Raw genomic sequence first — 15,372 nt, forward strand, 5'->3', positions numbered from 1 at the left:
GAAACCTCTCTTCCAAATTCTGTCACCATAGACTTTGATTTTATTTATTTTGGAAATTCAGATTCTTTAATATTGTTGTATGTAGCAGTAGTTTGTTTTTGCTTTGTGAATGCCCCAGAATTTACTAATTCCATGGTTGATATGTCTTTTTAGTGCTTCCATTTTGGGGCCTTATGAATAAAACTGTTATGAACATTCTTACATGGGTCTTATAGTAGATTCATGTACTCGTTTCTATTTGGCATATAACCAGAAGAAATACTAGGCCACAACATACAGTATAGCCAAACAGTTTTTGGACGTGGATATACTATTTTACGTTACCTTCCACATTACATGAGAGTTTCATTTGTTCCACATTTGTGATAGTACTTGGTACTGTCAGTTGTTTTTTTTTAAGTTGGGTTCGTTGAGGTATAATTTAATACAGTAAAATCTACCCTTTTTAGATGTATAATTCTGTGGATTTAGACAAACGCATATATTTGTATAACCACTACCAAAAATCAAGAGATAAAATATTTCCATCACCCCAGAAAGTGTTCTCATGTCCCTTTCCAGTCAATCCCCTTCTCCCACCCTCAGGCCTTGGCAACCATTACTCTGATTTCTGTCTCTGTAGCTTTACCTTTTCCAGAATGTCATGCAAATGGAATGATATGATGTATAGCTTTTGTTTTGTTTTGTTTTAAGGTTTTATTTTTAAGTAATCTCTATACCCAATGTGGGACTCGAACTTAAAACCCTGAGATCAAGAGTTGCACGCTCTACCAGGTGCCCCAGTATATAGTTTTTTTGAACCTGCTTTTTTCACCGAGAGTCATTCATGCTGTTGCATATAACATCAGTAGTTTGTTCCTTTTTAAATTTTTTCCCAAAGGTCAAATAATTACTGTTTTATATTGAGATAGTACATTTCATATTTCAACCAAAAGACAAAAATGCAGCTTCACTTAAACACAGAAAATAATGGCATCTCCCAGGTGCCTTCTTTCTTTCTTTTTTTTTTTTTTTAAGATTTTATTTATTTATTCGACAGCGAGAGAGACAGCCAGCGAGAGAGGGAACACAAGCAGGGGGAGTGGGAGAGGAAGAAGCAGGCTCATAGCAGAGGAGCCTGATGTGGGGCTTGATCCCATAACGCCGGGATCACGCCCTGAGCCGAAGGCAGATGCTTAACCGCTGTGCCACCCAGGCGCCCCTCAGGTGCCTTATTTCTAAATCAAACTAATTCACAAATTCTGTACCCTTCCCTCTCCCAGTGAAAGCCCATAAGCTTTGCCCGGAGTTTTGAGTTTTCCATGCCATGTGGCATCCAGCATCTTGGACTTGTGAAGCACTTGAATGCAGCAATTAAAACACTTGAGAGGTCTAGCAAATGGCATTTGAAAGGGATCTCAAAGTGCAGATATATCTTTTCAGACATGTTACAGAATGAGCTGGCTCTTTGAACACTATCCCTCTGCTTAAATTCAAGAAGCAGGCTTTAAAAACGCAAAAGGCATACAAGTTGTATTTCAGTACAGATCTTTAGCTGGTCATCGGGAAAGATTCCAACAATAAAAAAATCTTTGGTGTCACCTGCCCCTCCCTCCCACCCAAAGCTGAAATGACGGAAAAAAGCAGAACAAAACAAAAACAGAATAATGACAGGTGACTTTGGAATCCTATAGGAATCCACTACTTCTGATGAAAAAATTTGTAATACATTAGAGAATCGTTAAAATGAAAAAAAACACAAAAGTCATTTTGCTTTGACTGCCCTTCATGAATAGAATGAACTGCTGTGTAGTGCCTTTGAACTCTGAGTCCTTGCGGAAGGTGGAGGCATTGCGAGGCTGGGGCAGGGGGTGATCTTTTTGTGGCTGAGTAGTTTATCCATTCACCAGTTGATGCACATTTGGTTTTTTCCCAGCTTTCGGCCATTTTTAATAAAGCCACTGTGAACGTTCACATACAGTTTTTTGTGTGGACCTATGTTTTCATTTCTTTTGGGTGAATACCTAAAAGTGGGATTGCTAAGTCATATGGCATATATATGTTTAGCCTTCTAAGAAACTTCTAGACTGATTTTTAAAGTGGCTGTACCATTTTACTGTTCCTCCAGCATTGTATTGACCTTTCAGTTGCTCTGCATCCTAATCAGCACCGGGTATGATCTTTTTTTTTTTGCCTGTTTGGCCATTCATTCTAGTAGGTATGTAGTGGTATCTCACCCATGCTTTTAATTTGCATTTCCCTGGTGAGTAATGAAGTTGAACACAGCTTCGTATGCTTTCTTGGCCATTTGGAGATCATTTGTACAGTGTCTCTTTGTTATTTGCCTGTTTTTGTTTTGGATTCTCTGACCTTTTCTAATTGAATGATAGGAATTTTTTATATATTCTGTTTACAAGTTTGTTTGTCGTTAGACATATGAATTGCAAATATCCTCTCCTTCTCTGTCTACTGCCTGTTTTGAAAATTTTATTAGCACACAGCCACACTCGTTTGTTTACGTGTTGTCAGTGGTGGCTTTTGCACCACAGAGGCAGAGTTGCGTAGTTGTAATAGCGACCTAGTAGCTTTTGGCAGAGGCTAAAATGCTTAGTGTCCGATATTTTACAGGAAAAGTTTGATAACCCCTGATATAGATAACTGTACTCTTTTTTTATTACTATGTATCAAATCACCACAACCTTAGTGGCTTAAAACAACGCACACATCTATTACCTCACAGTTTCCACGGGTGAGTTGGCTGAGGAGAGCTTAGCTGGGTCCTCTGCTAAGGGTTTTACAGGCTGCCGTAAAGGTGTTGGCTAGGCCTGGGTTCTCATCTGGAGGCTTGACTGCGCAAGGGTCCATGTCCAAGCTTCTCAGGTTGCTGACAGAATTCATTTCCTTGCAGCTGTGGAGAATGATAACTTTGTTTTTTTTTTTTTTTACTGGCCATATATGCCAGAGTTACCCTCAGCTCCCACAGACCAGCACCCTGCCACCTGGCCCTTTGCATGTGTGCTTCACAGCAGAGCAGCCAGCTTACTCAAGGCCAGCAGGAGAGAGAGTGAGTCTGCGAGCAAGACAGAGTCTTCTATAACACAATAGAACCACAAGTATGCTATCCCATCTCCTTTGCCACATTCTCTTGGCTAGAAGCAAGTCACAGGTCCTGGCCACACCCAAGGGCACATCCAAAGGCATGAACACAGGAGGCAGGCATCACAGAGGTCACCTTAGAGTCTGGGCACCACAATAACTACTATTAATATAGTGGTGTCTAACTTTATAGATGTTTTTTCCATACAGGTACAATTGAATATCTGTTTTTCAGCAAAAATGGGACCATGCTCACTGTTTTATAACTGGCTTGTATCACAGTGTCGTGCATGATACAGTATAACATGAACATTCTTTCAGGTCAATAAATGTAGACCCACATCATCTAATGATTGCATCATATCCCACTATATGAGTATGATAATTTCTTTTACAGAGTTATTTATTTTAGAGAGAGAGGGAGAGAGCACAAGCGGGAGGGGCAGAGGGAGAGGGAGAGAGACTCTCAAGCAGACTCCACACCGAATGTGGAGCCCAACACAGGGCTTAATCTCACGACCCTGAGATCACAACCTGAGCCGGAACCGAGAGTTGGACACTTAGTGACTGTGCCACCCAGGTGCCCCAATAATTAATTTAATCGATTCCGTCTTGTTAAATATTGAGGTTGCTTGTAATTTATGCCACATTTTACCAGGCTATCATAGAAGAGTACGTGGGTACCCTTTTCCCCACACTACTCCAGTATTGGAGGCGATCTGTTGTAGTCAGTGGCTTTTGACTAAAGTGTATACATGAAACTGAATCTCTCCATTTCTTCTTTCTTTTCCTGCATATCTCTGTTTTAGATAAGAAGGCTGACTGCACAATCACAATGGCTGACTCGGACTTACTGGCTTTAATGACGGGTAAAATGAACCCTCAGTCGGTAAGTATGATGGAGCTTATATCCTCCTAGTAGGCGGGTCTTTTAGTCCATTCTGTTTCATCTCAGCCTCATACCAGAAAGTGCAAAGTGGTCAAACCCACAAAACTCAGTGTTCCCTAAAATGTTCGCTTAACAAATGACAAACTTTTGTGGTGCAGGCTATGTGCCAGGCACTGTCTTGTCTGCCAGAAATACCCAGATGAATAAGAAAGAGTTCTGCACAAGGCATTCACAATTTGGTAGGAGACAGATCTGTAAAAGAGTAGGTCTGTATCTGAATACCCACGGTGCCATGCCTAACTTGTGGACAGCGGTGGGGGGCGCCGTGTCTTCCTGGACCATCAGTGAAAGCCTCACAGAGGAAACGACACTTAAGCTGAGTCATAAGAATGACCAGAAATTAGCAGTGCGCAGATGGAGAGCAGGAACAGTCCAGGGGGAGGGAGCGATGTGAACAAAGGCATGACCTTTTACATTTCCTATCTTTGCCCATGCTCTTTTTGTCTGAACTGCCTTCCCCCGACAAACTCGTTTTCTTTCAAAATTAGCTCAGATGTTATCCCCAAAGACCTCCTTACAAGTTGCTGGGGAATTGTAGCCAGTTCCTCTTCTGGGCCATCTACTGGAAGCAAGCTTAGCACTTGTCACGTTATGTTAATCACGATGAGCCTATTTCCTTTTCATTAGATTGTGACTGTCTCAGAGGAGCAAATCACATCTTATTTGTCCTCATGTCTCCAGAGCTTAGCACGGTGCCTGACATTTTTAGGCTTTCACTAAATAATTGCTGGATTAAATTGTATTTGTCTGAAGTGTATTGATGTCTTGTGTGGATTTTCCTGGTCTCCAAATCATCGAGGATCTTCTTCTACTTGTTAGTCACCCAGTGTTGAACAGACTTGATACACTGAGCTTTCATTCGCCAGAGAAAAAACGAAAAGAAACTGAGATGCTGCTTTGCATTGTAAACTTCCTTTTCTGTCGCCTCAGCCTGATCCATTTTAGGTCTTATTCCTAGAGCCCCCTGGGAATCCAAAAGATTGGATAAAACAACTAAATCTGACGCACACTACTATTCCTTTTTAAAATGCTTTCTCTGAGCAACTAAGCCTATTTCAGTTGATGCTTTGACAAGTGAGAGACAATGCATCTGTGATGTTCAGCTTAATATACACCATTGGCACGGACATCTCCACCCACGGAGCCTGCTCCAAAAATCTGGACAAAACAGAGGCCACCAGTATAGGAGCTGGCTGTCTTCCTCCTTCCCACCCACTGCTCCTCGTTCCACTATGCACTCCATGCACTTCCTTGGCAGGGTGATCGGACTTCACACATCAGCTTTGCCCTCGTTCTCAGTTTATCTGTTTACCGTCCATTTGGGGGAGCAAAGGATCAGCTTATTTTTCTTGAACACCTGTTAGCACCCAAAGGAATTAAAGATAAAAATGGTAGATATTTCTATTAATATGCTAATGGTCTTTCCTTATGCTTAGAGGATTTGACTGGAAACCATTAAATGCCTTGGAAATTATAATTTCAGTGTTTGGCTACAGTTGAAACAAAGTAGTATGCTCTCCAGGGTAAAGCACACATGAAGAACACCTAGGGGCCAGATTAAAATGATCCCTTATGTTTGCATTCCCTAAAAGGTGAAGACTCATTTTTCTCTATAATAATTAGTAAATAAAAAGTCATTTTCTCTTTTAACTTTAAAAAAAAGAAAGATGATGAGTTTCTCTTTTAGGTACTGCTGGTCCATATTTTTTAAGGACATATGTTAAATATATTGTGTTCTGAGACACCTGACCTTTAAGTCATCAGACAGAAGGCTGTGGGCCATATAGAAAGGAAATATTTAGTTTGTCCAGACAGAAGAGGGGAAAAAAAAAAAAAGGAATTAGTCACCCTTACCAGAAGGTGTGGAAAAAGCAGAGTTCTCTACATTCTCATGGATAAGGCAGAAGAGCTCCTAACTTCTTAATATACTTGCTTGAAAAGCTAAGACTACCAGATACTTTTTTTCATCTAGCTCTTCCTTATTTTAACAATTGAGTTAAAAGACTGAGATCATAGGGGAATCATGCTATGTTCCCAAATTTGCTATTATTTCTCTAAAGTTTTCCTGGGATTTTGTTACATGATAAATTTAGCAAACATCAAATGATGTAATCCCAGGCAGTTGTTAAATGGAACAACTTGTGGGTCTGCCCTTCGGGTTGGTTTGATTCTTCTTCCTGAGCCAAAGATTGACACCAGCACCTCAGTCTCAGCAGGCTGCCTGTCCTCCCTCTGTAGCGATAAATCCTTTATCATGTAGACCAAAAAAGGAAACAAAATTGGTGACATTTCATCCACATTGTATTGAATCCCAAGAGTATCTAAGTGTGTTATGCATGTGCTTTTTTCCCAGCAGACTACTGAGGATTTCAGTTCATATTCTGTTGTGTTTGTTTTTTTTTTTTAAGATTTTATTTTTAAGTAATCTCTACACCCAGTATGGGGCTGGAATTCACAATCCGGAGATCAAGAGTCACATGCCCCACCGACTGAGCCAGCTGGGTGCCCCTCAGTTCATACTCTTCATCCACATGTTTTTTTAAAACAAAATCCATTTAGTAGGAACTCAGTTTACCTACTGTTTGGAAAATGCACCATCGGTGACAAAGGCAGATAAAGGTAGACTCAATTTCTAAGAGAAGATATTTGGGAAAGATGTGTTATGTGACTGTTCTTTGTAAAGCATGCTTTTTACAAAGGCTTCCTTTTGAGGAGTCTAGTTCTAAATCTGTTCCAGAAAGCCAAGTTTCATATTTTGAAGAAAGTTTAATAAACCTGGATAAATAAATGATCAACAATCACAGAACAAAGGGGCGCCTGGGTGGCACAGCGGTTAAGCGTCTGCCTTCGGCTCAGGGCGTGATCCCGGCGTTGTGGGTTCGAGCCCCACATCAGGCTCCTCTGCTGTGAGCCTGCTTCTTCCTCTCCCACTCCCCCTGCTTGTGTTCTCTCTCGCTGGCTGTCTCTATCTCTGTCAAGTAAATAAATAAAATCTTTAAAAAAAAAAAAAAAATCACAGAACAAAAAACACCAAGTAATAAATTTTCTTTCTTCTTACAGGCCTTCTTTCAAGGCAAATTGAAAGTCACTGGCAACATGGGTCTCGCTATGAAGTTACAAAATCTTCAGCTTCAGCCAGGCAAAGCGAAGCTGTGAAGAACTCCCTTTGCCTACCTTTGAAAATTAAGATGAGATATATAGATATATATCCATATATTTCATTGTCAGAACTTAGACAGAAATGACACATTGGCAAATAGTGTGAGATTTGTTTTTAAATGGGTGTGACCAATCCTGGTTTTGCTAAGCTCTGGGTGGGCAGAGCCCGGTGGTGTACTACTGCTTACTGAATCCCATACAGCTGTGCATTACAAAGTTAATATGGTAATTATGGTTTGGGGTAAAATTGAGTTTCAGAATAAAATTAGGAACTGCAAAATCTAAGAATCATGTAAACAAAAGCTCTCATTTTGCTTATAAAGTATAAGATCATTCTGCTGAAGATTCAACTTAAGTTTTCCGCTAGGGAACTAGGGAAGAAATCAAATACCAGGAGCTGGCCAGTAATTAGTGTTGTGCACTTAATGTCCTTAATCTATTTTCCATTAATAGTTTTTTAGGGGTCTGTACTGAGATGTTTTAAAAAAGACTTCAATTTTGCATTTCATGCCATCAAAATGGTATTTTTTCCCCAAATCAAAATAAATCTGATCAGAGCTTGGGGGAAAAAAATCTACAGCTGAACACAGGCCTATTTTTAAAATAAAAATATTTTTTAAATGACTTTCCTTCTTGAAAAAAATCAGTGTATTGGTCATAAAAACGCTGTTGTTAAAAATAATTGAACAAATAAAGCTTGCTTTGAGATGCACAGTTTTCAGAGTATCTATCTGTAAAGCTCTCAGTCCTTTGTTCTCATTTTCCTTTCATATAAGTTTAGTTTAATTAATTATCCATATTTAATTTATCTTTCTTCCTGTTTTTTCTAATGCTGCTAATGTTATTTCTTATAACTCAGTAAGATACAGGATAAAATAATGCTTTTGGAAGAATGTTTAATAGAAAATTAAAATAGTTCTTCCTGATCTCCTTTGTGTTTATTGTGAATGTTCTTTTTGCTCAGGGTCACCTCACTGATAGAGAGTAAGAGAAGCATTGGGGGATATACAGTCTGTGTTATCTAGGTGTTATGTACCGGTTACTCTGATATGGTCACTAGTTCTTGATTAGGGAGGTAGTGTGTTGAGTGGAAAGAGCACTCGGCTAGGAGCCAGGAGTCTTGCTTCTTTTAGGCAAACAAGTAACTGCCTGCTGGGCCTGTTCGCCAAAACTGTTAAAAGAGGGGATTAAGTAGATGGTCTCTAAGGTTCCTTCTGCTCTGATGATCCTGTGAGTGTACTCAGAGCCCAGCAGCACTGTTCAGGAGTTATACAGACCCCGCCTTTCTGCTGTTAACATGTTACTTCACCAAAGGTGATCAGAAGTAAAAAGCCGGGTTCATTTGTTAGATGTTTGGAGCCTGTGCTAATAAGATCAGGACGATGGGTCAGATCCCCTTCGACCATTCAACTTCGCATGTTCTGTGACCAGCAGAAAAGCATCTGGTGATGGGGAAGGAGGGTATATTAAACCAATATAAATTGATCCCAAGGTTTTTTTTCTTCTTCTTCTTCTTTTTTAAAGATTTTATTTATTCATTTGAGAGAGAGAGAGAAAAAACGCAAGCAGAGGTGCAGAGGGAGAGGAGGAAGCAGACTCCCCACTGAGCAGGGAGCCTGACACCGGGGATCGATCCCAGGACCCAGAGATCATGATCTGAGCCAAAGGCAGACGCTTAACCGACTGAGCCACCCAGGTGCCCCAATCTCAAGTTCTATAAAATGAACTCAGAACAGAATTCAGACCTGCTTCCTAATTGTAGTAGCTTCTTACTCTAAGAAACAGATTTCAAGAAAAAAGTTCCAAAAGGATGTCTGATTTATCTGTAGTTTGGTTTTGCTTTATCATTCTGCTATACTTGTCCCAGATAACAGCAGGTGCATGAAATAGGCTTTAGGATGGACCTAAACAAACACACACACACACACACACACACACACACACACACACACTGGTTCTTGGGGTAGAAATGTATTTGTATATATACAGTTCACACATAGACTAGAAAACGATGAAATATAGTTAGTAGCACTTTAATTTCTAGGGAAGGAAGCATCTTGGTTTGGAGGAAAGGCTAACAGGTCTGGGCTGAAACTGCTGCTGTTACTGATTTTGCTGCTTGAGCAGGTCGAGTTTCAGTTGCCTTATCTGTAAGGTGAAGATATTAACATTGACCGCCTAGGATTATTGAGAATCTAGAAAGAGAACATAAGTAAAGCACCAATTAGCGTTAGGTACCTCATAGTCACTCAGTAAATTTGAGTTCCCTTACTGTTCCCTCAACTGCCACCTCTTGCCTCTGGGATAGGTGATATGTCTGTATTGTTTCCTTATGTCCCACTTTTGGAATCTTTTTCCATTCACTAATTTAATAAGTATTTATCAAGTGCCTGTCATATACAGGGTAATATATTGAAGGTGCAATGCTAGGCACTGGACATAGTAATGAGCTCTTCCCTTCACGGCACTTACAACCTAGAGGGAGAGACAGTTCACCAAAGAGATGCATCATTATTACAGACTGTGATGTGTGACGGAAATGGTGAGGGTGCTGTGATGCAGATCGCAGTGACGGGCCTTCTTTGAGAAAGTAGTGACGGTTGAGGTGTAAAGGTTGAGGAGTGCACCATGGGAAGAACAGTGCAAGAAAGGGTGGGGAAGGGGCCCTTGTGAGTGGGATCTCATGAGCTGGAAGGACAGGTCCAAGATGAGGTTGCCTAGGCAGGCACGTAGGAACCAGTTGTGTTGGAATTTGTTCGTTATGGTAAGGCACACGGGATCTGTCGAAGTTGTAGCTTTACATCCATTTATTCCTCACTCATGCTGCATATCCACTTTGCCATTAGATCCTAAGTCTAGGACCCGGGCTAATGGAGCAGCTATTACCTGGAACATTGTGATCGTCAAGGCAGAGGAAGAGAAAAAGGTGAAGTACACTCCTTCTGGCTCTTAAAGTTTCCGCCCCAAAGTGATACATTATCACTTTTGCTCCCATTTCATCAAAGAAAGTCACGCCCCACCTGACTTCAAAATCTTACCAAGTACCAGAAGGAGAGGATAGAGTTAAAATATTTGTGAAAGAACTATGACTGTGAGGGAACGGCTGTAAGCAGGGGAATGAAATGACTTAAACTGTCACTGTGGCGGCTGTGGTGGAGAATGTACCCCTTTACTGGGGGTACTGGGCTGAAGAGTGGATGTCCGGGTGCAAGAAGATGGTGTCCTGGACTAGGGTGTTGGTGGCAGAGATGATGTGGAAAAGTCGGCAGAGGGAGAGCTGACAGATTTTGACGACCAGAGGTAGGGGCAAGAATGACTTCCAGGTGTCATGACTGGTATGACGAGGGGACAGCAGATTTCAGGGAGAGCAGCTGAAATAACAAGCTCTACTTTTGAACTTGTTAACTTGGAGATACCCGAGCAACTGGCAAGTGGAGATATCAGAGAGGCAGTTGGAGTTACAAGACTGGAGTTCAGAGGTCAGCTTGGAGATACATATTTGGAGGTCATGGGCATTTGGGCAGTATTGAAAGCTTTAGGGATGGCTGCTGTCACCTGGGGAGGTGAGGAGGGGAGTGGAGTAAGCCTTGAGGAACTTCAGCTTGAGAGAGCACATAGAGGAGAAGGATCTGGCAAAGGGGATGAAGAAGAGGGGCTAGAAAGGTTGAGAGACTTTTCTTAAGAAGAGAGTATATATAGTCAAAAGGTGGGAATGGTCATCTGTGTCCTTTGTAAGGTCAAGTAGGATGATGTCTGAAAGTGTATTGGATTAAATTCGGCAACATGGAAGTCACTGGTGATCACTTACAAAATCAATTTCAGTGGAGTAGTAGAGATAAAAGATTGGAATTGGTTTCGTAAAGAGCTATGAATAATAACAGAAAAGTTCCATTTGGTAGTGATATGCTCCGTTTCCAAGTGATTAATACAGAGCAAGCACATTAGCTAATGCTTTTAGTTCTAAGTTAGGTCATCTTGCATACCACACATTTTGCAACAACATCTTGCTGTTCTCTGTGCCCAGCCTCACCATTCTCTCCCTGCTCCCACCCCAATTCACTTGGCAAATTTCTTTTCATCCTTTTCCTGCCTTCGCTTTCAGGAAGCTGTCCCTGTTTGCCACAAGTGGAGTTAATCATTCCTTTGTAGTAATTTGTTTCTGTCTCCCCTGAACAGAGACTGCATCTCATGTATCCATTTCCATCCCCCCAGCATAAAGTCTTGGCTTGCTGTCATTGAGTGAGTGAATGAGAGAAGTTGAATAACAATTTAAAAACAATTCACAGGGGGCATTTCTGAGTATAGGAAATGTGTCACAGAAATGGATTCTCTATTACAAAGACCTTCTGTTGCCCTAATGATGAAAGAGGACATTAAGAATTCTCCCTTAGTGTGACTTACCCTGCTCTTCCTTTGAAAATATTTGCAGCTTCTTATAACAGTCTTTCAATTTAAGATTGAAGCAGCCCAAGTAATAAAAGTCAGTTTATGGTTTTATTATGGTTTTAAAAACAAAAGTGGCCCAGTGGGTTCTGTATGCATTAAAATCATGAGCCTTGTTGCTGTACTTGTCCAGATGAATTCAGACTCTCTGATTTCTCCAATCCTTGTTGAATTTATAGAGAAACAATAATGGAGAGCACTATTAGGACGTGAATGTGGAGGCAGAGTGTGAAAGAGTCACCGAGGTGTGATCACAAGAATCTCAGATCAGGTCCTGTCTGCCTCTGGGAAGTTAAGTCAGAGCAAGGCACTTAGACCTCACCAGTCTTTAGTTTCTTCCTCTGTAAAAGGGGGACACTGTTAATTCTTTTTTAATAGTCTCACTGGACTGTGAACACATCGAGGGGAGAAACTCTGTTATTCATCTCTGTGTCTTGTTTTAATACAGTGTCTACCAGAGTAAGCGTCTGTAAGGTTTCTCGAGCTTTAGATAATGATCATGAAAGTTCTTTTTCTTTTTTTTTTAAGATTTTATTTATTAGAGAGAGCAAAAGAGAGAGAGAGAGCGCGCGCGCGCGCGCACAAGCAGGGGGGAGGGGCAGAGGGAGAAGCAGGCTCCCCGCTGAGCAGGGAGCCGGATGCAGGACTTGATTCCAGGACCCTGGGATCATGACCTGAGCCAAAGGCAGCCACTTAATGGACTGAGCCACCCAGGTTCCCCCACTGAAGTTCTTTTTAAACGGAAAATCCCTTTCAATCACATATAAATGTAAACCCCTTCTGTTTTCCCCATATAAGTCACCTTAGAAAAAAGAAATATGAAATTAAATCCTATAGTTAATAGATTTATCTTCTGAAACTTTAGCAGTTTCAGAAAATAATACTTTAGAGCATTCTGGTATAGGAAATTTGAGGCCCATCAGATGTGGGTTTTGGTCCTACCTCTGGCACTTAAATAGCTTTGGGACTTTGAGCTAATAATAAGTACGGACTCTGAGCTTCCTTCTTCTTTGTAAAAAGGGAATAATAATTCTCCCTGGCTGGCTGTGAGGATTAGCAATTATAGCTATAAAATGTCAAGCCACATAGTAGGTACTCAATAGATGGTTCCTAATGTTATTTGAGAAAGTTTTTAACAGGAAGGAACTTATTCTTTGGAACATTTTGTGACAATCTTTTGAGTTCAGGTAATATGCTAGCTTCAGGATTGGGGACAATTTGCATATTTTTATGAACTATCCACATCCTTACATTTTCTTCAGGAATCATTAAAATTTAATAGTCTCTGTAACTTAGTGAATGGATATAGAATTATTTAGTTTGACTTCCAGAAGGTTTGCATTTCAGCCAAAGATTACAGTTCTAGCTGCCCATGGCATAGCTGCTTTCTGAACACAAAGACTTGCTGGATGTTACTGACCAGAAAAAAATGGTCATCAGCCAGGTTGATAATTACTGGGTAAATTACTCTGTGGGAGTGGGTTTGTTTAGAGACCACACCGATATGAATTAGGAATTGGGGGTATGGTACTAAACAGCTACTAAGGGCCCTGAAAGAATTATGTGATATCGGGAACCACAGCTGCGTCTGGCCAAATTTTAAGAGTTTTTCTCAATAGAGAGTTACAAAATCTACTGGAAAGGTCCAGTATTAATATCTATCTGGAGACTGCTGCAAACAAACAGCTCTTTAGTTCTGGGTTAAAGCAGAGAACATGGAGCCAGATTTCTGGCCCTTAAGAAATGTGGTGTCTGATTCTATTTGGCAGGAAGTTTAATCTGGTATGGAATTTAAGCCAGACTTCTTGGAGAAATATTTTTTTTAATGTATCATATCCAAAATTTATTGCAAAAAGTGATGTCCATTTAACCTATCCTATTAATAGTCATTTAAATACTTTACATTCACAGTGCTGTTTTCAGCAGCATGTAGTAAGCATTTGACCTTTTATTCACTGAATTTGTGGCCATAAACTTTTATGCAAAATTGGGGGAAATTCATTGTAGTCTGCTGTTTATTTAAATTGCAGGCTGAAGTGCTACAGTTTTCTAACCAACTACCAGACAGCAGTCTATTTTCTTTTTCTTTGTAAAATTTTGTGTAATTCACCTTTTAGAATATAGCACCTTCTGAGTGTGCAGAACACTGTTCAAGATTATACACCTCATTTGAACAGAAATATGTGGAAGAGAAGTTCAGGTGTGAAGATACAGTAGTATAAGGGAAAGACTGACCTAGGCAACCAGACAAGAGCCTTCAGCTGGCAAAGTGATACCCAGGGCAGGGTGTGCTAACAGTTCACTGACGTTTGAGAGATGGAAAGACCAATGAGAGGGAGGGGTTGTTTTGCTTAGTTATTAGGACTAATGGGAAGAACTATAAAAGGGGAATTTCAGACTAAAAATCACTTGAACTTCCTGACAATAAAAACTGGTCAAGAGTGGACTGAAAGCTCCAAGACAGAGATGTTCATGAACCAGACTGGCAGAACAGGGCCCCTGTAAAAGATGTGCCTGAACAGTGGCTGGAAGAGAATCTGAATGGCAGAAAATACTTCATCAGCCATTCTCTTGAGGATTTCTCCTTTGGCCATTTATCAAAATCTTCTTCTCTGTGTCAGAAAGAAGACTTGGTATTTTTTATATATATATATATATACTTAACTTGTTTATAACTTGACTTGTTCCCTGACTTACTAGATATCTTTGGAAGAAACAGAAAGAAGTGAGTATTGAAAGCTTTTCAGTTTTCATCGTGTGAAAGCAGCCCGAGTCTGTTTGTCTGTTTTTGTCTTTTTTCTGAAGTCTGGACTTAGCTTAAGACAGCAGAACCTTAAAGCCACAGGATGGCAGCCACAGTGTAGGGGCCCACTCCCCCTGAAGTCGGAACCTGGGTGTGAATTCTGACTCAAGCACTCATTTGCTGGTCACCTGAGTAAGTTACTTACCCTCCCTGAGCATCAGTTTCCTAAAGTAGGGGGGCAATAATACACGCATGCTTGTTGTTGAAGAGTAAGTGACATGACGTAGGGGAAAATGCCGTGGTACCATGTATTAGTTATTAATGTTTATATTCGTTTTCTACTGCTGCTGTAACAAACTACCATAAACGTAGTAGCTTACCTCGACATAAATACACTATCTCACAGTTCTGCAGCTCGGAGGTCTGGGTGGGTTTGGCTGGTTTCTCTGCTCCAGGTTTCACGAGGCTGAAGTCAAGGTGTTAGCTGCCCTGAGCTCTTGTCTGGAAGCTCTAGGGGGGAATCCGCTTCCATGCTCACCTCAGGATGTTGGCAGAATTCAGTGACATGCTGCTGTGGGACTGAAGTCCCCATATGCTTGCTGGCAGCCTGGGGTTCTCAACTTGTAGAGGCTGCCTGCATTTGCCTCTTCTTTTTTTTTTAAATTTTTTTTTTTTTTATTAGACAGAGATAGAGACAGCCAGTGAGAGAGGGAACACAAGCAGGGGGAGTGGGACAGGAAGAAGCAGGCTCATAGCAGAGGAGCCTGATGTGGGGCTCGATCCCATAACGCCGGGATCACGCCCTGAGCCGAAGGCAGACGCCTAACTGCTGTGCCACCCAGGCGGCCCTGCATTTGCCTCTTCTTAATGCTAGTCTAGTCGAGTCCTCATGTTTCACATCTCTCCGATCTCCCCTTCTGCCTCATCTCTCCTACCTCCAGCCAGAGTATGTTCTGTTTTCAAGAGCTCGTGTGATTAGGTTAGACTCACCGGTTAATCCAAG

The 15,372-nt window shown here is 41.1% G+C and overlaps 1 protein-coding gene across 2 annotated transcripts in view; it reads left to right on the forward strand.

Annotated features, from left to right (window-relative positions):
* Positions 1 to 7,909, forward strand: part of SCP2 (sterol carrier protein 2) — a 112,776-nt gene extending 104,867 nt beyond the window's left edge. Inside the window, exons 15-17 of one of the 2 annotated variants that reach the window (XR_004623085.1) lie at positions 2,942 to 3,092; positions 3,885 to 3,964; positions 7,085 to 7,130. Coding sequence is in view for 1 of the 2 variants with exons in the window: in XM_011220396.3 (XP_011218698.1) it covers positions 3,885 to 3,964; positions 7,085 to 7,180 (176 nt within the window). In the remaining variant the exon portion in view is untranslated. Of the gene's footprint in view, positions 1 to 2,941; positions 3,093 to 3,884; positions 3,965 to 7,084 lie in introns of both variants that reach the window. The other variant, XM_011220396.3, reaches the window with a different exon arrangement.
* The last annotated feature ends 7,463 nt before the right edge of the window (positions 7,910 to 15,372 follow it).

This window comes from Ailuropoda melanoleuca, chromosome 2 (genome assembly GCF_002007445.2).
Source record: "Ailuropoda melanoleuca isolate Jingjing chromosome 2, ASM200744v2, whole genome shotgun sequence".
NCBI lineage: Eukaryota > Metazoa > Chordata > Mammalia > Carnivora > Ursidae > Ailuropoda > Ailuropoda melanoleuca.